Source organism: Marmota flaviventris, chromosome 8 (assembly GCF_047511675.1).
Source record: "Marmota flaviventris isolate mMarFla1 chromosome 8, mMarFla1.hap1, whole genome shotgun sequence".
Taxonomy (NCBI): Eukaryota; Metazoa; Chordata; class Mammalia; order Rodentia; family Sciuridae; genus Marmota; species Marmota flaviventris.
The window spans coordinates 94,965,560-94,990,540 of record NC_092505.1 but is presented as its reverse complement, the minus strand read 5'-3'; the positions used below and the strand labels follow the sequence as shown (position 1 = coordinate 94,990,540).

At 37.5% G+C, this 24,981-nt stretch overlaps 1 protein-coding gene across 5 annotated transcripts in view; it reads right to left on the bottom strand.

Moving 5' to 3' along the window:
• Positions 1-24,981, bottom strand: part of Pld1 (phospholipase D1) — a 206,053-nt gene that overhangs the window by 33,850 nt on the left and 147,222 nt on the right. For all 5 annotated transcript variants that reach the window (XM_027942201.2, XM_071615476.1, XM_071615475.1 and 2 more), the window contains 4 exons: positions 18,627-18,737; positions 16,090-16,178; positions 2,565-2,678; positions 473-522 (listed from right to left, as the gene is read on the bottom strand). In XM_027942201.2, the coding sequence (XP_027798002.2) occupies positions 473-522; positions 2,565-2,678; positions 16,090-16,178; positions 18,627-18,737 (364 nt within the window). The remainder of the gene's footprint in view (positions 1-472; positions 523-2,564; positions 2,679-16,089; positions 16,179-18,626; positions 18,738-24,981) is intronic.

Here is a 24,981-nt window from a genome sequence, read left to right as displayed (position 1 = left end):
AGAACCCTGAGACTTCTACTGCATACATAAGATGCAGTAAATATGTCTTAACCTTAGAGCATCTATTTCCTCAATTTTGAAGCAGGAGTGACCCCTGTCCTTTCTTTCTAAGACTGAGGTAGACAATGAGCAGAGAATACACATGTATGGTCTTTGAGAAGTGCCTTACAAATTTCAGATATTGTTAAGGCAAAATTACTATAAATAAACAAATAAAATTATATGGACATTCTCATTTTTTATTACCTATGCATCTCAAGCGTCTGTATTGAAACATTGGTTTGGGAGGGTTAATAAAAATAAATAATTGACCTCAGCTGATCATTTTGTAGAGAAATTTTTGTGAGTAGAATTCTAAAAACTCGGTGAAAGCATTTGTGATTACTGATAATTCATCTTCACACTTAATATTATAGATAGTTTCATGCTTCATAAAAACAATCCTGGAGGGAAAAGAAAAGCAGTTACTTACGCTCTGTTTTTAACTGTCCAAGGATGGAATTTTCTCCTCTGCACATGGTTCTGAAAGTATGCAAAGAAATAATTATGGAGGTTTCAAAACAACCAATTTCGACTGCAGTATGTGTGGGTATAATCCCAATCCAAGTACAAACAGAACAAGTGCTTCTAATGAGAAGGTGCCTACATGTTTTAAAGCTAAACACAGGGGAACATCGCTTTTGTAATGTAACTAATTGGACAAAGCAGCTTTGAGGTGGATAAATGGAAGAGTTATAAAATTAAAGTTAGATTTCACAAAGAGAAGCTATTTTTAAAAAGATGAGTTATAAATGAACTTTCCCTCTTCTAAATTTGGTGACAGAAAAGATAAATCTAGCATGCCTCAATAGATAAGAATACTGAAAAGTATCACATTGCTTTCCAAGGTGAAAAGTTCGAACCATTGGCAGAGTGATTTAGGAATTCAGCAAACTATTACATTACGTTGTCTCCATAAACTCCACAAAAGCCCTTAAACGTAAAAACAAAACCAGACTTAACTGACTCTGCTTATGATTTTGTTTCAAGACTCTGATAACAGTTGATGAATAATACAGACTGAAAAAAAATTCTATGCTCCATCTGCTTGCTCTATGAAAGTAATTAAAAATACAGTTATGACTGGGAAACGCTGATATTATGAAAGATGATGCCAGCAAATAGAGATGTTTTTGCATAATAAAAGGTTATACTTTGGGTTCTGAACAAGAGCCAAACATGTATTCCATTCAGCTGGTTCAAACTCAAGAAAACAGTCATAGGAAATAATTACAACTGACAATATTCCAAAAATAATATTAGAATGGCAAATGAAGCAGATGAAATCCAATTAAACATTATGTCAGTGACTTAAATACTTGAAAAGCTTTATGTGTCATGCTCTAAATCAGATAACATTAGAAATGGCAAATCTTCAATCCGAGTATATAGACCAATACAGTTCAAGTTCTCTCATACTGTAACTAGGCAAAATTACCCCAGGGGAAACAGATCCTTACTTATGACCCTGGGAGATAGATGCAATGGCAGAAAACTCCAGTGCATTCAGATTGTACGTGCAGAGCAATTTGACCTACACTTTGAGCACTTCTTGTATTTACAAATCCACTTCTTGGATTACAAAGTGTGAGATCTTATTTGCCCCTTCCAACTCTCTAAAAGGTTGAACTAGAAAGGAGAGAAACTAAAGGTGGTTTGAAAAAACAAGAACTATTTAAAGAAAATACCCAAGTTCTAGTCTTTGTTGTGACTTATCACCAGGGTGATCCATCCTGTGTGGGACTCTTGTGTATCAGGTCCAAGCTCATACTCAGGAGCCATATTCATATCCAGGCCTGTCCACGCACTCACCTCTTGGTTTCCAATCTCTTTCCCAGTTATGTGACCCAAGGCGAAGCTTGGGGCTACTCTCTATCACCTTCTATGCTGCCCACCCCTGGGCACTTCCCAATCATCTTACAATGTTCTGCTGGCAAGTCTAAAGACTCCGGGGAACCCAAATGTCCCTCTTAGAGTGAATATGGAAACTGGATTTTCAAAATACCAAGTGTAGGAGTCACCACTTTCTGTAGAATTTTAGCAGAGATGTGGTAGATGGAGGAAATAGAATTAAAAATCTTTAAGATAGGAATTTCCATTTTCTAAGAGATTATTATTACCAAGTTTCCTGGGAGACATGCTACACAACCAAATACACTCTAATCATACTCATATCATTTTAGGTATTTAATTTTATGGTTTTTTCTCTATTACTGAAAAAATATGGCTTGAAGATAATTTTTAACAACATTATATATATGAAATATATACTATCACATATATATGAGAAGCGATAAATATGAAAAAGGACTAATATTTTAGTTCTTTTATACTTACTTTATATCCTAAGCCCACCATGTACAATTTTAGGCTGCATTTGAATTTTATCAACAGGCTAAGATTTGAAAGTAAAATAGTGTCCCTTTGTTCAATGTGAAGAACACTGCCATCACTAGCACCCCGGCACCAGCACCCATGTGCGAAGTGACTGAAAGCTCTAAACAGACTACTGAGAATTCGGGCACCTGTAGTTGAAGTGCATTATTGCCTGAAGAGCATTTCCTCCACCCGTTGAAATGTCTCCTTCAAACCCTGGCAGAAGAGGTATCACCACATACACTCGGTATCTCTGGCCTTCCCTGCAAAATCAGATGAACAGAAGTACAGTTGAAAATGACAGCCAAGCAGTTCATATTTTTTTTAAGAGACTGAGTGAATGGTTTCCCAAAACCAGTCTACACATTTCAGGGCTTGGGGGTGCTGTTGGATTGGAGAAGAGAAGCTACATCCAGGTGACTAATCTGTAACCTGAACAACAAGCTGAATTTGGCAGTAAGGTGAGAACTCTATCCCTTGCTCTCTACAGCACAATCCTTTGTAAGACAAAATTTAGTGTAAGAAAGATTTGCTTGACATCAGAACATCTCAGAAATGACTATCTCCCAAATTAGCAAGTGAATTTCAACTCTGGATAAGCAAACACCTAGAATGTAGCCTTTGAATCACCTCTTTTAAAATCCCCTGCTAGCTGGGTGTGGTAGTGCATTCCAGTAATCCCAGCGGTTTGGGAGGCTGAGTTAGGAGGATTAAGAGTTCAAAGCCAGCTTCATCAATTTAGCCAGACCCTAAGCAATTCAGCAAGACCCTGTCTGTAAATAAAATATAAAAATGGGCTGGGGATGTGGCTCAGTGGGTAAGCTCCCTGGGTTCAATCCCTGGTACCAAAAAATAAGCACAACAACAAAAGCAAAAAACCCCTGTTATCCTTGATGGGTAGAATCATAGACTCTGGGACAGTAGTCCTCTGTGTTTCTCCTTTACTAACAAAGCAAGAAAACTTTTTCCCTTAGCAAAAAAAAAAAAAAAAAAAAAAAAAAAGAGAGAGAGGGAGAGAGAAAGAAAGAAAAAAAGGATTTCCTTCCATCCCCTAGAAATGGGGTGTGGGGAGTGGGTTATAACCAAGTTTAGAAAAAGGTGTTATCACAGTGTACATGTGTATAACATTACATCCATAGCATCCATAGTACTTAGCTCAGAGCCTAGAAAATAGTAGATATTCATTTGCCAATTAACTGAATTCCCACAACCCAGATCTCAGGGGCAAAAAGACACACTAGATTCAGTATATCTTCCAATGTAGAAGTCCTCATTGTGAAGGAACTCTAAAGTTCCGTTGCAAAATGTTATTGTGGGCTCTTTAAGACTCTGGAGTGACTAATGTTTACTTTTAAGTTCTCTGCACATGAAACACAACATTTTTGGCTCATTCTATCAAATGATTAATGACACCTTTTGAAGGAAAAGGAATCTACTTAAAGACAATAGAAGAAGAAAATGTGGCTGTTTTGACATGCATCCAGAAATTCAGAAATTTGGAAAGTTACATTCTAATAGGTACCACTTATTTGGAACCCCAAACTGTTAAGTCCTTGTCTCCCTTTGGAAGCTATATAAGAGCAGAAACTCCAGAAATGAAGGTGGTATCTCTTGTGCTCCATGAATCTTGTTCACCCAGAGGTGTTGAATACAGTTCAAGTCTGATCCTATTTAAACTTTTCATAATACACAATTTCTAAAGCCCATTTTCTTCTGAACAACTAAAGTTTTCTTTCATGTGAATATTATTGCTACTCTGAGGGTTGCGATTTCACGGTGCTGTCTCTGAATGCTGAGGTAGGCATTAGGGCAGAAGTGACTGTCAACAGAATGGAATTTGGAGGCCTCGGAGCTTGGCTGCAGGGTTGAGAAACAAGGAATTTTAAGTAGGTTGTTGCAGTGGCATGGATTAATCACTAGATGGCAAACACAGTTTGAGTTGCAAAGAAAACATTGAAATAAAACGTAAACTGTCCAAGTTCTCTGCTTGATAAGGATAAAAAGCACACATCCCTAACTGGCAAAAGGACAGTGAAAAACAACACAAAGAACACCCAAGCTCTTTTCCTGCAGCCAGCACTTAAGGTCAGATGAACTCAATTGGGCATTTAAGAATTGACACCATTTGACTTTAGCTGCTTTTCCAGAATCATCCTTCCATACACACTTCACACCAGTGATGGGAGGCTACGGTCCTTTGCTCAGAGAGGCACCTCCATACTGATGAGGCAGGTTCATCAGTAATCTGCCTCCAATGAACCCCACTTCTTCAAGGCCACCTGAGAGACTACTCTCTCTGTCAAGCCACCTGGATCTTCAGTCACATTGGGTTACTCTGGCTTCTGTGCTCCCACAGCACAAGGTCAAGAAGTTGATTCAGTACCCTTTCTGCTTCACCTATTCGAGACATGCACTGCTGCCCAGGCTGTGGGACAAGCTTCTTTGAAGCACAGAAGAATGTGCACCTGGCTTTCTACTCCAGGCAGTGCCTAGCGCAGCACCCTTGACTTCAGCATGCACTCAGTTATGTTGGCCTTGGGAGGATCGGGTCAGGTTGGAAGAATGTGTGGTTCTAGGGAAGCCTCTGGAGGGAAAGAGGTTAAGCTCCTTGGGACTTTTTTCTTTAAATTGCATTGCATTTGAATATTTTATTGTGGTAACCTGTAACACAGAATTTGCCATTTTAACCACTTTATCAGTGTACCATTAATTTCCAAGCACCATTCATTGCTTTTGCAACGTTGTACAGCCATCACAACCATTTCCAAAACATTTCCATCATCCCAAACAGAAACTCTGTAACTATTAGATTCCCCCACTTTCCCTCCCCACAGCCCCTGGTAACCTTGAATTACTTTCTGTCTTTATGAATTTGCCCATTCCAGATTTTGCATATAAGCGCAGTTGTACTTACCCTTTTGTGTCTAACTAATTTAACTCAAGAGAACATTCTCATGCCTCACCCATAATGCAGCATGTGTCACAATATTTTTCCTTTTCATGTTTGAGTAACATTCCATGCTATGTAGCACGCTCCCCTGTTGATGGGAACTTGGGTAATTTCTACCTTCCAGCTATTGTGAGTAATGCTGTTATCAATATTGGCGTACAGTATCTGAGTCCTGGTTTTCAGTTCTTTTCGGTATATATTTATGAATGTTGGTTCATTTGGTTACATTATGCTTAGCCTTTGAGGAACCTCCAAATAAATGACACTTTCCAATGAGAAACATATACTCATAGGACAAAATTTAAGATATAGTGAAAAAAAAAATACTCTTTCATTCCTATGTCCCCAGCCCTGTTTAATATAATACATAAGCCCCTGTTTCCCCTCCCTGAGGGCAATTCCAATTTCCTCCATACTCTTTTACAAATAGTGTATAAATTTACTATATATATTCTTTCCTTTCACACTAATGTTAGAATATTATAAATGCTTTTCTGAAAGTTATTTTTATTACTTAAAAATGTGTTGGGAACTCCTTCCACATCAGAACATAGTTTTTAATAGGACATAGTATGCTACCGTATATCTGTACCTTAATATATAAGCCACTCCTCTATTGATAGACATTTAAATTATTTCTAATTCTTTTGCCATTTGAAATAACTGCTTTGATATATATATATATATATATATATATATATATATATATATACTGACTCATATAAGTCATTTTTCAGGCTTATTGGAAAAATCCTAGAAGTGGTACTTGATCTTTGTGAAGGTGTTTGTAAGACAGTTTCACTTTATCCTTGTGTCTTTTAAAAGCAAAAATGTCATGAAAAATAGAGCTCTCATATGTAGAATGTTAACTATGTCCTATAAAATTCTATAAAACATTCTTGCAAACTGTAATTCATAAGAATCAGAATATTCACATTTTCTTATTTTTAGGACTTGTTTAGCTTCAGATCATATCAAGTCCTTTGCTGTTTATAATACAGTTATTTGTAATCCCCGCCCCCCATTTTTTGGTACTGCGGATTGAGCCCAAAGTGCTTAACCACTGAGACACATTTCCAGCGCTTTTTAATTTTTTTTATTTTGAGACAGGGTCTTTCTAAGTTACCTAGGGCCTAGTTAAGTTGCTGAGGCTGGTTTGGAACTTGTGATCTTCCTGGCTCAGCCTTCTGAATTGCTGGGATTACAGGCATGTACCCCGGTGCCTGGCTAACAGATAAAAATTTTAATCCACCAAGTCCCAGGTTTTTAATTCCAGAAATATTTCAGCAAAATTGCAGAGGTGCATTAAAATAGGTTGGAAATCATAATCTAGAGCTTTTTTAGTATCACATTAACATTAATTAAAATTATAATTATATTAATTAATGTCATAATTCTGTTAATTATATCATAATTGTATTCTTATAATTATTCATTATATACTACATTTTTTATAGGCATTCCACTTCTGGAATGATATGACAAAATGGGTTAAACTAACCAGCAGAAACTAGATTTTCATTGCTGTCAAAAAAAAAAAAAAAAAAAAAAATAGAGCTCTGGAATTTCAAACCATAAACCTGTGGTTGAAGGAAAGCCAGAAAAGAGGACTTTCTGTGTGGCACTATGTCCAGTTTGCCTCCCTGATCCCATCCACAGAGTTGCTAGTCTCCTGAAACACTGCATCCTCATGGCACTGGGATTATGCAAACAACAGCGCTCTGCTTAGGCTCAGGACCCCAGCCCCTAATGTGCAAAAGTGTTTATGATCCTAAAAGCAAGTCAAGAGCCTGTGGGCAATAAGCCACGAGTAACTATGCACCAGGCGGGCAACTGCTTCATCCACTTGAGTTTAGAACAATTTTATAAAATTATACTCTGAGGCTTCTTGTTAAAATATGTCTTTCTTTAGAAATTCACTAGTTCTCATGGTTACAAGTTAGGAGCTAAAAATTGGAAATAAATGTTCAATAACAGATGATTAACTATGATATAGCCACTCACTGGAATGATCATCTTGCAGCCACTAAAAATGACCACGAGGGCTGGGGTTGTGGCTCAGTGGTAGAGCACTTACCTAGCATGTGTGAGGCACTGGTTTTGATCCTCAGCACCACATAAAAACAAATAAATAAAATAAAGGTATTGTGTCCATCTATAACTAAAAATAAATTTTTAAAAAGATGACCATGATGATGGATCAGTAGCAAAATACTTCTGAGCTGTGTTAACAATGGCCCCCATGCAAAGTTACAATGATTAGACAATGCAAACGTGGCAGCTAATACCATAAACCATTTCCCTCAGGTGTGTTAACTTCCCAGTTCTGGGCCTGGAGCTCTGAAGCAGGCATTGCTTCTAGGGTGGCACCCTCATCAAGGAACCAAGCCACAAAAACGTCAACCTCCTAGACTTTGGGAAGTAGCAAGAGATTCTCTGAGCTGAAGCTGCAGGGAAAAAAGGTAAAGGGTGAGATAGTGTAGAGATTCTATCCTATCACCTTAGGCAGAGTTCCAGGAAAACAGAACCCCATTCCCTGAGGATATGAGAACCAGGAGAAGCTAAGCCTTTCTTCCAGCTGAAGCCCAAACAAAATCAAGAGCACAGGCCACCAGCTCATGTGATTTGGCAGCCTACAGGAGATGGGGCACAAAGGCAGCTCTGAAAGGAGAAGGCAGAAGTCCTTGAGTGACATTAAGCAGATGCCAGAATAAATCTGAGATATCAGTGCCAAGATCTGAAAGTCCCTTCCGGGAGATCCACAGCTCCTTAGCATCTACACCAAGGATGGGGGCGGGGGAGGTGGGGAGGCAGCGGCAGCACCCTCACTGACAGAATGCAGAGCAGAGATAATGAGAAATCACTGAATCTGGCCACTTTTATCAAGAATGCCTAAAGGAAATTTCCTCTTATTGTGTGGAAATAGGGCCTGAGCTAGAAATTCATGTAAGTTATAGGGACAAAAAAAAAAAAAAGAGGTGATTCAACAGAAAATGGAAAAAAAAAATATATATATATATATATATATATATATATATATATATATATATATATATATATATATATATATATATATCAATAAGGACAAAAAAGAAAACAAAGTGATTTTTTTTAGGGTTGTTATTGTGTAGACGTTTTAAAGTTAATATTTTCTAAGTCTTGTGATTGCTGTAATGCTGCTTGCACCTTTAAAAGCAGAGAAACAATTCTCCATGTAGATGGGTCACCGTGGTGACAGGCCTCTACATCCCTTTCTTGGTGTCTCCTGTCAAACCACCTCCTCCTCCACCCCTCACCCCCACATCCCTGTGCAGGATGAATAGCAGTGAGGAGAAGCTGGATCCACTCACAATCGAGTCTCAGGATCTGTAAGAAAACCCCAAGGGAGCTCAATGTGTCTCTATAGTGGCGAGATGCGTTTCTGGTTGTTTTTTTTTTTTTTTTTTTTTGAGAATTAAGATTTATAGGTCATATTTCATTACTTAGACTCAAGAGCTGCTGTGAATTCTCTCATTGTCGTAGACATTGCAGCAATGAACGCCTTCAGAAACCAGAAAAAAACTGTGGTTGGCGTTTTTCTCTTGGGAGAACTTTATACCATGGTGGTATCAGTTATGTTGGACTTACATCAGTGGTTTGGGACATAACCCTTTGATTTTGTGATTGGCAAATCTTTTAAAATGCAGTAAATCTTTCTGGGTTTCAGTGTTCTCATCTGTACTTGAGGGAGTTGGCTAAAACCATTGCTAGTCCACTAGAAATGCTGGCCTCATTTAGCACTGACTTTACCTATTAAATGTGTGACTTTATCGACTATGATGTATGGTATGTTGTGCACAGACTTTTTTTTTCACTGTTTGTCTTTTGAAAATGGCAAGCTTTAGAGTGTAAGAATGTTGGGGGATGCTGGGTTAGTCCAGCATGTTTGACTTAGGCTTCACCTTGGACTTGATAGCCTTTGGCAGACATATCCCTAGCGGCCCTCAACTAAGATTCTACAAAACCTTTTATTAAACCCAGTTTGGCCCAGCAGTTTTCATTCTCTCCTCTCTCTCTTTTTAAAGAGTTTCTGCCTTCCTTTCTTTCTCTGCCAGAGTATGTGCTCAGCTCAGAATTATTGCTGGCCCCTGCCCTGTGCTAATTTTTTTTCATCTTTCTATCTGCTGAAATGATCATTTGTATAATTTTTGGAATAGAATAAAAACACTAAGTGATCTAAATCAAAAGTTCTCCTGTCATGATCTGTTGTCATCTGTGCCCCAATGTAACCTCTTTAGGAATGTTATCAGAGCTTAAAAGATATCTCACAAGAAAAAAATGTGAAGCTAGCAACTAGTATAGTTAAAATGTTTTTTTAATTCTTTTGATAATAACTGCATTTTAAATTTCTTTAAGATAGTGCTTCTGTAACATGCCCAACATGTCTTTTCAGTTTGGTACAAAATTATAGGATGTGGAAATTATAGGATATAGATGTTCTTTAAACCTAAGAGATTTTAAAAAAAATCTATCAAGCAATTACTTTAAAAAATAAAACACTGATCTGATTTTAAAATATTGAGATAAAATCTCTCTCTCATAGATTTCTGGGAAGCTTAACATTAGAGAATTTCTATGTTCCTTGACAGGAAAGAAGTTTTTTTTTTGTTTTTTAATTTACAGGTGAAAAGTATAAACTGAAGATCTAGTTTGCAGCTAGCTGTTCCCATTCCATAGCCATATGACTTGGGGGAGGTTAACAAACCTCACCTGGCCTCAGCTGCCTCATCTGTAGAATGGGGATAATTCTGCATCCAATCTTCATTCAAGATTAGATGAAGCAAGACATGTCAAGCACCTATTATATGGAAAGACTCAAAAACAATTTGGTAACATTTCTATTTAATTAACAACCAGTGATTACAATTAGGAAGCTTCCAAGAACAACAAAGTATATAGTGTCTAACATTAAAACAAAAGTGAACTCATGCTTCAGAATACCTTTTACCTTATAATTTTGGGGAGTGTGTTATCAAATCAATGATGGGGAAATCCAAAAATGGACTCTGAGGAATGATCTGCTATAATTTCAGACAGGACACATCTCAACAGAAGTGGGATGTCACTCAGTGGTAGAGAGCTTGCCCAGAATGCACAAGGCCCTGGGTTACATCCCCAGCACCACAAGTGTCAATCACGTTCCTACACCTGCACAAGAGCCAGAGGTAAGAAACCAAAGCAAGGTTTTCTTATTCTGCATATCCACTCAAGGATTTAAAACAAATAATAATTAAAGATCTCTTTAATTAAAATATTTCTGTTTCTAGCCTAATTATTAATTCTGATTCAAATGTTGCTTATCTTTGTTTGCATCAGCAGTGCAAAACATATTTCCAGATGATAAATGTCCTGGAATTATAATAATTTCTTACATTTGATACATAACAATTTACAAACTACTTTCATGTATGTTCATATGTATGATATTTTTTTATCATTCTCTTTGTTGGTGAAGAAACAGAGTGTTTGAAAAACAACCAGATACACTCAAAATGTCACATATCTGTGGATAACAGAGTTGGAGAGAACCTAGGTCTCCAAATATGTGACACCCCAATAATTTTAGATTTCTTAGAGGGTATTCCTCAGACTACCTACTTATGGGCAAACCGTAGCTCTTTCACAGTTACAAGAACCATGGCGGGATTTGAGCAATTTTAACAACTAAATATTTTTCATAGAGCTTAATAGTGTTTTTTAAAATGCAATTTACTATAAAAACACAGAGACATTAAGTCAAGTGCCTAATTTCATTGTATATGTCAAATTTTTGGTGATCACAATATGAAATATACTGTCACACTTCCTGACTTTCTACCAGTGCAGAAAAATGATGCGTGTCAAGTTTCTATAAGTAAAGATCTGAGATTATCCTCAGAAGCCATTTGTTCATGGCACACAGTGTTTTAAAATGTTTCTATCTGGATCAGTTGGCCCTGTTCGGTCTTTTGACTTATTCAAACAGAGGATGAAACAGTTGATTTTAGATAATGGGTTAGATTTCCCCTTCCTGACTTCCAGTCTCATTTGAGCTGTCTAAGATGGATTTGAAGTGGATGGGGAGCTGGTCTCGACTCTAAGACTCTTTTCCTTATTTGATCAGACATGTTTTCTGTAGTGATTTCCCTGATGCTCTTAGTCCAAACTCTGGGTCATGGATCAGAACAGGGAGGCTTTGTAAAAACCAGTTTCTATAAAGAATTATGGCTATCAAGAAGGAACCAGAAGGAAGTGAGGGGAGCGAAAAAATTGCTTAAGGGAACTGGTGTGAGTCTAGGTTCCAACACTGGCAGAAAAAGAAAGACTCAGACCAGTTGAGGGATTTGGCAACATAAGATTCCGGAGGGAGGGACCTGGAAGAGGATCTGCATTCCTTGGTCAGGCCTGGCTGACTGCTGACTGTCATTTCCTTCTGTCTGCTATGTGGATTCTTCTTTTTCAACAGCCAAAATTATACTTTTTGCTAAGAATGTGACTTTGGCAGGGAATTTCTGAGTCTCAGAAGAGCAGAAAACAGAGAACTCTATGAGAGAAGAGGGGGTAAGCTTGGAGATGACATGTCCAGACCCCTAATTAGTGAAAAGAAGATGCCCCACTGCAGGTAGCCAGCAGGATGAGCTTTAAAACTCGGCTTTGACTTTGCCTAAGAATTACAAGCTCACAGCATTCAAGTTATTAAGTGAAAAAATGTTTTACAGTGGCAATTACCACAGAAGAGGAACAATACTGTGAAAATGAAGAGAAAAGGAGAAAATGTGTTTTCATGGTGTCTGTGTGTGTCCGTTGAAAATCTGCATGTGTAAGACTTGTGCCAGTTTGAAATTGTTACAGAAAGTGAGACTGTTGAGAAATCAGAGCTTGATAACATACAGCTAATTTGAAATAGGATGCGCTCATATCCAATTTTCTACAAGGAAAGTTTGAAGTTGCCAGTCTTTAATGTGCCCTGTGAACTTCCAAGCATGAGATATCATCTACAACTCACCATACTCTTTCATCACAGAATTTTTTTCTTTCAGGAGCAGCTCTTGGGATTAGAAAATATTTTAAAGTTCCTTCCCACCCTGAAATGCTAGCATTTTATGATTTTAGAAGAAGTCCAGATTTTTAGAGACAAATTAATATGGCAAAGAAAAATATTCTTTCAGGCTCCCAAACCCTTAAAAACAAATCTTACAGGTTCTCATTATACCACACACTTATAGGGAAATAATAATAACTCAAGTGCATCTTTCCCTACTTATTAGCTGATTACAGTTCCAAAATTTATGATGTGCTGCTCAGCTCAATGAACTCATTTGTCAGCTTAACGTATGTCTGTGACTAACTCTAATTTCCTAACATTTTCTTTACCAAACGTGCTTCATAAATAAAGCAGATGCACCTGAATCAACAAAATGCAAGAGTTGATAGAAAAATAATGCAAATTTGTAAATTAAACATAAATCACCGCATAAAATTGGAAGACTGGCAAGGAATGCAAGAAATCTCTGGATGTACATGTATGTTTAACTATAAACAAGGCTGTTTTTAAGTCATTTCAGAAACAGATCCTAGGAGGAATCTCTTTTAAAAGCATATGAGAAGGCAAGGCATAAAGGTTACCTTTAAAACACAGGCCACCATTAATATTCATAGCTGTGTCTGCTATCCTAGATGAGACAAAACAATCGTAGTCATGCCCTGCAGTCATCTTTGGAGCATTATAAAATTCAGGTGACTGCACCCCTCTTCCTGGAAATTCTGGTCTAGTAAGCTTAGAGTTGAGTCTAGCTCTTTGTAATTTTGTAAAGGTCCAAAGGTGATTTCGATGTGCAGTCAAGGGTGAGATCCACTATGCACCCTGTAGTATGGGGTGGATACTACAGTTGCTGCCTATAACTCCTCACCGTAGGATCCACCCAGCCAACCACTCAGCTGCTAAGAGGTTGGCCTCTGACTTTCTCCAGCTGTTGCCCTCCATAGGCCAAAGGGACCTGCCTTACTCAAGATTGTCCCCTTGGGGTCAGCCTGCATCTAATGAGTGGTCAAAGTGGGGAAAAAAACCCAGAGGACCGATCCACTTGCCTAGGTAAATACCTAACCGCTTACGAATTAGGGTTACATGGCGTTGGGGAGTCACTGGGTCAAAAAAGTGCGAGGGTGGGCTCAAAGCTGGTTTTGCCTAAGGCTGTTAGTGGCCTAGACAAGTCATACAACCTCCTGAATCTCAGTTTTTTAATTCTTAAAATGGGAGCAGCAACAAGAAAAACAGCAATGGGTACATAACCTACTATCATGATTATTTGTGAAGATTCAGCAAGATCATGCTGAAATATAAACTACGAATCATATAAAATGTTGAGAGTTACAGTTATATTTTTAAGCTAAAAATAACCACATAATATGTGAAAGAAAGTTATCAAGGTACAACATGACAGTAAAAGTAAAAAAAAAAATGTTTGAATCCCCAAATATGTATAAATACACATGTATTTATAACATGTTTAATTAATTTCTTCACTGATGCATTCAATGACTTAAACTAACGAAACAAATGGTTTTGCTTTCTTAGGCTGCTACTTTTACACAGAGCTAAAATCAGCCATATAAAGAAATAATCTCAGATACTAAGACAATTCAAGATCTTTTCAACAAGTAAAGCTGGGACAACTCCACATCCACAGGCAAAGGAATGAAGATGAACCCCTAATTCACACCATATACACAAAATAATTCAAAATGAGTCAAAGATATATAAGCTAAAAACTACAAAGTTATAAGAAGAAAACAGGCATAAATTTTCTTGATCCTGATTATTCTTTTTAAAAATATTTTTTAGTTTTACATGGACATAATATCTTTATTTTGATTATTTATTTATTTGTTTGATTTTCTTTTTAGTGTAGATGGACACAATGCCTTTATTTTATTTTATTTTTTCAGTTTTATGTGGTGCCAGGGATCAAACCCAGTGCCTCACACATGCTAGGCAAGTGCTCTACCCCTGAGCCACAACCTTGGCCCCTGTTTATTTATTTTTATGTGGTACTAAGGATTGAACCCAGTGCCTCACATATGCAAGGTAAGTGCTCTGCTACTGAGCCACAACCCCACTGATCATTCTTAGAAAATAAAAAAAATGATAACTTGGGCTTCATTAATATTAAAATGTCTATGTTTCAAACAATATCATCAAGAAAGTAAAAAAAAAAAAAACAACCCATGGAATGGGAAAAAAATACTTGAAAATCATGTATCCTATATTGGACTTGTATTTAGAATATTTAAAGAACTGGCAATTCCACAATAAAAAGTCAAATAACTCAATAAAAATGGGCAAGGTAGCTGAGTAATATGTATATGGTCAATAAACACACAAAAAGATGCTCAACATCATTAATCATTAGAGAAATTCAAATTAAAACTGCATTGGGATGCTATTTCATACATACTAGAATAACTATAATGGAAAGAGAGACAATAAGAATTCACAAGGATATAGCGAAATTGAAGCTCATACACTGTAGGAATGTAAAATGGTGTAGTTGCTTTGGAAGAAGGTCTACCAGTTCCTTAAAATGTCAAACAGAGAGTTACCATTATGACCCAGCAATTTTACCCCTAGAGAAACAAAAACATGTTTGCATAAAACCACTAAAGATGTCTCTGACATGCAGAAGTGAGACCAAAATGATGGGAGGGGGAAGCAAAAGAAAAAGGGGGGAAAGGGAATCCCATAAAAAAATAGAAGAGAGAGTGGAGTAGAAGAAGGAGGAAAGAGGGACAGGAAAAGTGAAAAATGTTGGAATGAATCTGACCGAACTCTCCTATGTACATATGTACATACCACAGTGAATCTCTAAAACAAAGCAAAAGAAAAAGCCTAGTACAGAACATCTATAACAACGTTATTCATGGCAGCCAAATGGACAAATAAAATGTGGTATATCCATATAATGGAATAGTAGCTGGCATTAAAAAGAGATGAAAACACTGATACGTTATGACATAGATGAGCTATAAGAAATCACTCATAAAAGACAATATATTAAATGATTCCATTTATAGGAAATGCTCATGTTGGCACATCTACAAAAAACAAAAGTAGATTTGGGAATTTTAAGGGGGCTCAGGAAAGAAAGCAACAAGCGATGACTACCAAAGGCATTTTTTTTCCTGGAATGATGAAAATATTCTAAAATTGATTAGGTGATGGTTGTGCAACTCTAGAAATATACTAAAGATTGGTACACTGTACAGTTTTTAAGTGGGTGGTTACTTAGGATGTGGATTCTAACTCAATAAAACTATTATTTAAGGAATAATCCCATGAGCTGAAGACATAAGACAGATGGGAACAAGAATTTAAATATAATCCATGGCAAAAGATGTTTATTTTGCTTTGTTTATAAGTGAACATAGATCACTGTCTGCTATTAAATAAATCAAACCACAAATCTCATGCATGGGAAAGAGTGTGGCCAGGAAAAAATGACTGGACATTCTATTTGTCCCACCAAAATGGACTCAAAAATTCTTAGTGACTCAGATTAAAGCAAACAACAACCTACCACTGGCTGGACCACATTCCAAGTCTAGCAGGAAATGACAGCCCTTTAAAAATGGGCTTTGAAAAGTCATGTTCATAGGAAATAAGGACATCTGCATCAACAACTTCCCCAAAATAAAAGTCAAAACATTACCTGTGCGCTTTCAGGATCCGCTGGGCGATTGCATCGCCTATTTTGTTGAATACTACTTTGTCATCAGCACAGCTTATGAAAAATTGGTTCTGTGAGCAAAAAAAATGGGGCCATCATGAAGGCATTCCTTTCTTAGTAGTTTACATATAGTCTAAGGAAAATGTAGTCAATAAAAATTACATTTGTACTTTTAAAAAAGTGTGTCACACAGCAGCTGTGTTCTGACCACTGGAATCACATTGGGAAAGTAAATGACACAGAATCAAAGCACAACCATCTGATTCCGGATCTCATGCACAGTCTAGGTCCTTGATTACTAAGAACACCCTCCTCAAGGGGCAGGCTGCACTGTTACTTCACCCTCAAACTTTTAAATTACATTCTTAGAACATAGAATATTCCAGAATTAGGGTTTTTTTTTTTCAGATTCACATATTATATAAATGCTTATGATTAAAAATTCTATATTGATAAACATCCTGTCTCATGCTAAATTTACTTTTTTTTTTAACAAGGTAGATTACAGATCTAATTCTCTACACCTTTCTCCATTATTTCCTTGAATTTACTTTCATGTTGTTTCTCTCTCTCTCTCTCTTTTTTTTTTTTTTTTTTGGAGGATGAGTCCTCTGATTATCCCTGAACATCTATTTTAAGTATTTTCAAATCTCTTTTGTTAGTATGTTGTATGTATATACATATATAATATATACACATACATATATACACTAATAAAATGGAAAAAGAAATAGTTCTCTGAGTACTTCTGGTATTCATGCATCTATAAAATATCCTTTAAAACTATTACTAGAAACTCAGCTATGGCATTATCATCATAATGGTGGAAAAGATTTTGTTGCTGCATAAGGGGATGTCAAAAAATTAAATGTAAATGTTATGTGTTCAAATAGAATCCAGATTCTTATAATGCAACTGTAATTTCTACGGACAATCATCTTGAAGCAATATTTGTTAATCATCTTGAGGTATGAAGATTTAGAAGCAATAACTCAAAATATGATTACCCTCTGTTTTGTAGCATTATCATTTTTATGACTCACAAATGTTTACACTTAAAGTACACAAATCTGCAAAATGCCTCAGGAGAAGAAAAACTTATAGGAAGACACTGTGCAGGAACTCATTTGAGACTGTGGTTTGCTGTAGGGCATTAAGCAAATGAAATCCCAATGGCAACTACACCATGTTTTTGTTTTCTTAATTCATAATACAAAGGAGTTTAGCATTCCTCTGCAGCTGTGAACACAGACTGGCCACATGTCATGTCCTTTACTTCTTTTCTTTTTGGAGGAATATAGTGAATGCTACCTTACCTTGACTAGAGGAGTGTCAACCTGGCCCATGTCCAAGATCATGGGTACCTACATGGTATTACCATGTGTACCTACATGACACTACTGACACCATTTAATGCCATGCTAGTGTTTTAAAAAAGGCAACATGAAAACTACTAAAAAAGAGTGAGCCAGCTATAGCATCTTAAATTACTATGGTACAACTGTCAAAGGCAATAGTACTAATGGCATTACTATCCTCTAGACTTTGTACAGAGTTCACTAATTTTCCCACTAATGTTCTTTATGTCATGATCCCAGTCAGGATATCATGTTGCATTTAGCCTGCTAATATTTTAAATTAGCCTTTCCTTTCTCCAGGCCTGCAAAATAAATAAGGCTCCAATTCTTTGCTGTTTGTCTTTAATGAATTGTCACAGTATGCAGAGGGAGTAGGCAAGCACTCAAGGAGAAAGAAAATAGAGCTAGAATGATTCTTTCCTGTTCATCCACCTCCCTTTCACCATTTTATTCAATGGGGAAAAAAAGTTAGAATAAGGAAGGGAGATGAACTCTGATGTATTTTTTCCATTATTGGGACTTTTTATTTTCTCAGGGTTTTCCAAGTGCCCTGAACTATTTTTATGTTCACTTTGAAGTGCAATTAAAGTTCCCAGACTAAACTCAGTGTTCCCAGATTTTCTCATATACTCTGCACACAAACTCTGGGAATGAAAACCCTTTCTAATGAATGGTAGTTCACAGAGGATTGAAGAAGGTGGTTCCTGCCTTTAACAATCTCACATCTTCTTTTTCCATGTTCATTTCCCTGTACTCTCCATAGTCCAACATCCCCAAACCAGTGACATTGCATGGTCTCTTTAGCTACTATGTCTCTCTGTATGTGTGCTGACCTCAAATAGCACATGCCTCACATCTCAGATCTCCAACCAAGCCAAATCCAAACTGACACATTCATGTTGGGGTATTTTTGGCAAACAATATTACAGTGAGTTGACACATTTTAATAACATGGATTTGGGAGACCCCCATTATAAGCTTGAGTCAATGACAATGCAGAGTGAATTTCAGGGGAGATCAATACTCAGGTGATGGGAATTAGCAGTTCTCCAGCACTCTTCACAGTTCTACAGCACATATTAATATGGCAGGTCCTGAACCTGTGGTCTCAGTGACATTTCTGGGCAGTTTCGCACAATGTGTGACATGAGCAGGACTTACTTCAATGTAGATATAGTGCTTGCTGTTCTCTATCACATAGATGTAAGCAGCATGGATGGACTCTTCATGGTACTTTATGCCAGCAGACCAATCAGCAGCAGAGCGGAGCAACTACCAGGCAGCAATCAGCAATGAGCAAATATCAGACAACGGAGACAACACCAGATGTATTAATGCAATGAAGTCACCCCTTTTCCTTCTAAACAAATGAATAATCACAGTGGTTTGAGTGTCATATGTGGGCCAAGGGGTAGTTGTGGGGTGAGGAACATTGCTGAGGAAGAGATGAGAGGAGACTGATCATTGTATACAAAGGAGCCCAGCTGGAAAACACATCCTGAATATACCCTCTTCCACCCAGAATTATGTTTATTCAAAATTGGAAACCATACCTGTGGTTTCTACAAACAGGATTTCAAAAGTATCTCTTCTGGTGGCTGCAAGTAATGTAATCATTTGTACTCCTTTCCTGGACTTCCACAATTGCACCAGAATGCCTGTCTTTTTAATGTATTTATTAATAGCACTCACTTTTACTCAAAAGTGTCCTGATTTGGATGACATGATAGGGTCTTACTAGCTCTGACTTAAGAATGTGATTATTCCTTTCTCCCAGAATAGATAGCAATCAGATTACACATTTTAAAAGATAGTTCATTTAGGTTTATGACCTGGAATCTGCTTTTCATTAGCTGTCTAACCTTTGGTATCTCACCTTAACTCTAAATTTTCTTTTGTTGATTATAATAGGAACCCAGTAACAGGTAAGAAAACAGGTTTAGATAAGAGTACACAGGGTCATGGAGGTGCTAACACTGACACTAGAGGTTTTCATTCTAAATCCTAGACTTGACCACCATGCCACACTGTTTTGCCCTTTCATCACATCCGTGGGTTATACCAATCAATTTGGAGTTGACTTCATCACCTTGATTAGTCAGATCAAAGCTGAACTCCTGACCACTTCCCCTAAACTGCTTCCCATCTCAAATACCCCACTGCCTGGGGGCACACCATCATTTGATCGGTCTTTAAAGTTAGTGACCTCTGGAGCTCTTTGGCATGCCCCCTCTCCTCAGAGTCCATATCCAGTCACACATCTGGTTCTATTTACTCTTTCGAAGATTTACCAGATTCTCTCTTATCAATCACACTGCATCCCTCTATTAGAACATGTACCTGCTCCTACCTGGATTACAAGAACTTCTAACTCAGACCTAAGTATAGCTTAAATATACTGATGCAGAACAGTACTAGCAATTTCTGTACTATAAAATGGAGTAGCTACTTTCTAAGGTTATAGAGAGAATTAAATGAATTACTGTGAAGTGTATGACAGGAGGTCTGGCCCTTAATAAGTGGCATGGACTTATTATTAATAAGAGCATTAGAGGATGCATGTGAGCTGTGGAGATCACATCAGAGACGCTGCCCAGCACACTGTGGCTGTGCATGGCAGTGGGGAACAGGGGTTGTGGAAGCTTTCCCTAGCTTTCTCAACACTAAGCAACATTGGCTGTCATTTTCCCTTTAGCATTCTTACTAGTATTGAGGTATGACATTAGCATACAGTAGGTTGGCACTCAATAAATACCCACTGACTTTTTTTTTAAAATTGGTAGTTGAAGATGAACAGAATGCCTTTATTTGTTTATTTTTATATGATGCTAAGATCAAACCCAGTGCCTCACACATGGGAAGCAAGTGCTCTGCCACTGAGCTACAGTCCCAGCCTTCACTAACTTTCTTAAACAACAGCATGACATTACAGAAGACTCACTATAAAAATAGGTTTGCTATTCCTGATTGGAAAGGGATGCTGAAATTATCTCTCAGAAGGTTAACTTAAAGATAAAAGGAATGACCCCATACTTATTAGGAACATTCAAAGTGACCCAATACATAATCAGTTTTATGTCTGATAGATAGATATATGTATGTATATATATATGTATATATATACATATATATATATGCTCTTACTAATAATATATATATCTCAGACATATCTTAGACATATATATATATATATATATATAGATAGATAGATCTATCATCTATCTATCTATCTCTGATCTAATCAATAACTTAGCAATTGTATCTATAAGGCTACTGTACTTGCTAAAAATCATTGATTGTGCCATCCTCAATGATATTATTTCTTTAGCCAGTTTGGGATATTTATAGCAAGATCTCTCTCCTCCAACCATTTCAGTTAATTTTGTCAGATGAACATATGCAATGAATTAGACAATTTAACCAAAAAAAAAAAAAAAGAATAGTAAAATATCACAGAAGAAAACCCACAAGGAAAATTTAAGTTCAAATGATTCAGACTGTGGATTTTTTTTTATCATCTCCAGGGAACTGTGCTATTGTTCACCAAGTTAAAATAACAAAGATTGAACAAATAGAAATTTTAGTTCTTAGTCCATTTAAATTATTGTTGAATTTTGTTGCTAAGGAGATAGGCCTGAAAAATGTAGGTTACCACGAGAAGATTCTTAGGACATGCATTTTGGTCTAATTCTATGTAACTCTGGAAACTATGTATAAAATTGCAGTGTACACTGGAAATACAGGGACTTGAGTTCTGTGTCACAGCTTTGGAAAGACAGGGACTTGAGATCTGTGTCATAGCTTTGCACTTTAACTTTGGACAAGTCATTTCAAGTCATGGAAGCTTACTTTCCTCTAAGGTACAATTGAGACCTCTCTCTCCCTTTCTCACCCTTCTCACCTCCTTTCCAAAGCTGCTGTGAAGGAAAACATGGCAAAATTAATGCAAAAAGCTAATAATGGTATACGGCACTTAGCAGTAGATATATGAGACATCTTTCTCTGTAAAAGGCTATTGATAGGGCTGGGGATATAGCTCAGTTGGTAGAGTGCTTGCCTTGCATGCACAAAGCCCTGGGTTCAATTTCCAGAAAACCCCCTTAATGGTGACTTCTCTTCTTCCAATCCAGAAACTACACTTTCTTTCCTTTCTCACTCTGAAAAATTTGCTGATTTAATAAACTCATTCACATAAGATAAAAATTAGGAGTGTCAAGTAGGTGTCAACTTTCATGTTCTATTGAATCAATCTGGAGTGGCTTCCTGGACAGCTGTGCGGAAGAGAAGATTCTGGAAACAGAGCATACTGGGAAGAAATCTGAGGTTGATTACCAAGAGCTGCTGTGAAGGGAAAATAGGAAAGTCACATATTTGCTACTTTCCCTAGGAAGGTAATGGTAAATCTTTCCCCTTCCAGAAGCATTTCAATGTAAAAACATTCAAAGACATACTTCTAAAGAAGGCATTCCAAGTATCAGCCTGGGGGAGAGTGGAACAAGAATGGAGGATCTCCTTGATTGTCTGGCACGTAGCCTTCTGAGTGCAGTAGCAGAGATCACCACCTCCTGAGGGGTCCTGCATTATCTATCCCCATGCCCGAGGCCACTTCACTCACAATGAAAATTCATTTAATTGAAAAATGTCATTATTTTTGGTCAAACATGAAAGTTATCTTTTATGCAACACAGGAAAAAAAATCACTTGGGATTATTATTCATCTACTATTCCAATTAGTTAAAAATCTGCCCATCACCATAAGATGAACTGAAAATAATGAGTTTCCTTTTTGTTCCGTCTGTACCCTTCAATCTTGGAACCCTGAGGTTATGTGAAAATCAACTCAGCTGCTTTCAGTGCTTGAGGGTGTAGAAACTTTTCTCCACAGTCAAATAAGTCAAACACATTTTGATTGACTTCCCTTTGTTTTAAGTTTTAGATTTATTCTTTTTTTCTTCACTGACCCAATCCACTTGTCTCACATTTCTGTTTTAAACCCATGTAACTGAGACAAGCACAGACTCCTCCCCCATCACGCAGAAATGTGGCTTATCTTACTGTCCCAAGTATACTGGGAACCAAATTCAACCCACACTTTTCAAATCTCAAGTTTGGATACACAATTTTAAAGCACATGAAAATGGCATATTTCTGATTTTATGGTTTAGCCTCAAAATTGTAACCAGGACCAGTCATTTTCCTTTGTACTGTGTCCTATTTTTTGACTTAAAATACAGCCTTCTCTTTAACCACAGCCCTAATCCCCTTACATACTATGGGCCCAAGTCGAATATTTAAACTAAATAACAGAAATCTCATCTTGAAGGAAAATGTTCAGAACTTTCTTACTATGTGTCCCAAAGTTCTTTCCTTTTTTTTAACCACAACATTTTATTGCCTATAAATACAGTGCATATCTCAATTCCTTTTTGTTTCCCTAAGCTTCCAAGTCAATCATGGAACAAAGACTCCTTAGGACAAAAGCACTTTTTATATGTCCCTCGAGCAGAAGTTGGCATCGTGCAGAAGCTCCCAAGGGGCATGGGCATGGGGAGAGACAGACAGAGCTCAGTTTGTGAGGCCCAGTACTTCCAGTGTGCATTGAAGAGACTAGTAGGCAAGAGAGGTCAAGAAGTTGATCTAAAGAAAGCCCTTTCTTTTAACAACTACTTTTTCTTAGTCCAGTGGTGCCTACTCATATCACAGTATATAATTGCTCATTAGGATGATTCTTTCGCCTGAACCAAAGGAAGAAGTTATTCTTGAGGCTGAAGGAGAGAAAGAAAAAGATAGTTTTGAAGAATGAGAGTTAAGGGGAGAGAAGACCTAGAGGAAAAGAGTATAGTTGGCAGCTCTTGGGAGCCAGAAAGGAGGTGGGCAGACACATAGCTCCACCTTACCACAGCCTTGGTGGCTGCAACCACCCTGGGTCTTACTGCAAAGTCTCCACCTTTAACAGGTATGACTTCAGGTGCTGAAGCTGAAGGGCTCAGAATCTAGTCTTATAAGTGTGGACTTAGTCCATGGCTCAATCCTATGAGGCAGACCCTATTATTACCCCTGGTTTACAGATGATGTTAACATGTACAGAGAAGTGAAGCAACTTCTCCAAAGTTTTAGTTTCTCAAAGCTGTAGTTTCCTCATCTGTAAAAATAGACACTGAACAGGAGTAGAGCTTATCAGCTCATGAAAATCAACAGAATAATTTACAAAAAGCTCAGCACAGTGCTGGGCACTGAGTTCAATCAATATCAGCTTCTGCCAGCCAAGACCCACAGCAACACATACTGTTATGCATGGAGACCTGGTCCTGCGTGGGAAAGAGTTCCCACCATTAAGTGGCTTCCATGGCAACAAGTATAATGGCTTCTGACTCCCCGTTGTCCACCACCTACCTTATCCTCACACCAGTCTGCACTACAAAACATTGTGCTGTCCATTGAAATCTACCAGGTCCTTTGGAATGTCATTTGGACATTTTGCCAAGAGTGAAAACAGTCTTTTCCCATGGTATAAGTTAAATATCATTTATTTGCCATAAATTTCCTTGCCTGTTTTTCCTTTATCTCCTTTCTCCCTCCTTCCTGTCTTTCATTTAAGCAATGGTACACATGCCTTCAGTGGAGTTATTTCTCCCAGTACAGACATGGATTCTCAACACGAGAGTCGACAGGATGGTTTATACTGTTAACGGCCTGATTTATTAAAAAGGATTGTTCCCTGTATTGATTCCACATAAAAGCTGATGGCATTAGACATTTACTTTCACCTAAAAGATGTGTCAAATATCCCGTCTTGGAAACATATCTTAAATGGCAACAGGAACATTCAGGAACCTAATTCGTTCTTTTTGTTAAGAAGACACATTCTTTTATATAATCTGTGAATTTCTAAATGCAGTCTTGGAACCACCTCTGACTTCCTCCCAGACCCATGCCTTATCCTGCCATGTCTACTCCAAGTACTCCTGGCAGGCTTCTGAGAATACCCAGCACTGAGTGGAAACACTGAGATTATTTTTAGAGTGTTAGTGAAAGCTGCTGAGGTCATCTCTGAGTCTGGATGACTTTCAGAAGCAGCACTGTGTGTCTGGAAGGACAGGCTTCGACGCTACCTGACGTGGCACCCCTCTCCCTGGCTGAGTTACCCTTTGTGGAAAGGTGTGCCCAATGTTTTTGGTATTTAAAAAAATTAAATAACTGGGTTCCCTTTTGCACATGAAAAAATGACATGAATTTCTACCTGTTATTTACTTTATCATTTCAAATGCCCTTTCTTTCTATTTCAATAAATATGATATTAAGATTTTTATCCAGAAGTAACCTAGTGACCCATCTAGAGAAACATCAATGTCTTTGTTGCAAACTTTTGAAACACTGGGGAAAGCTTGAAAGTACCTACAGCACACAAACTAGTGCTTCTGAGTGCTTTGTATGTGTTATTTACCCATTGATACCCATCACTCAATCCTATAAAGTAGACTTATTATTAGACCTGATTTATTGACGATAGAAACAA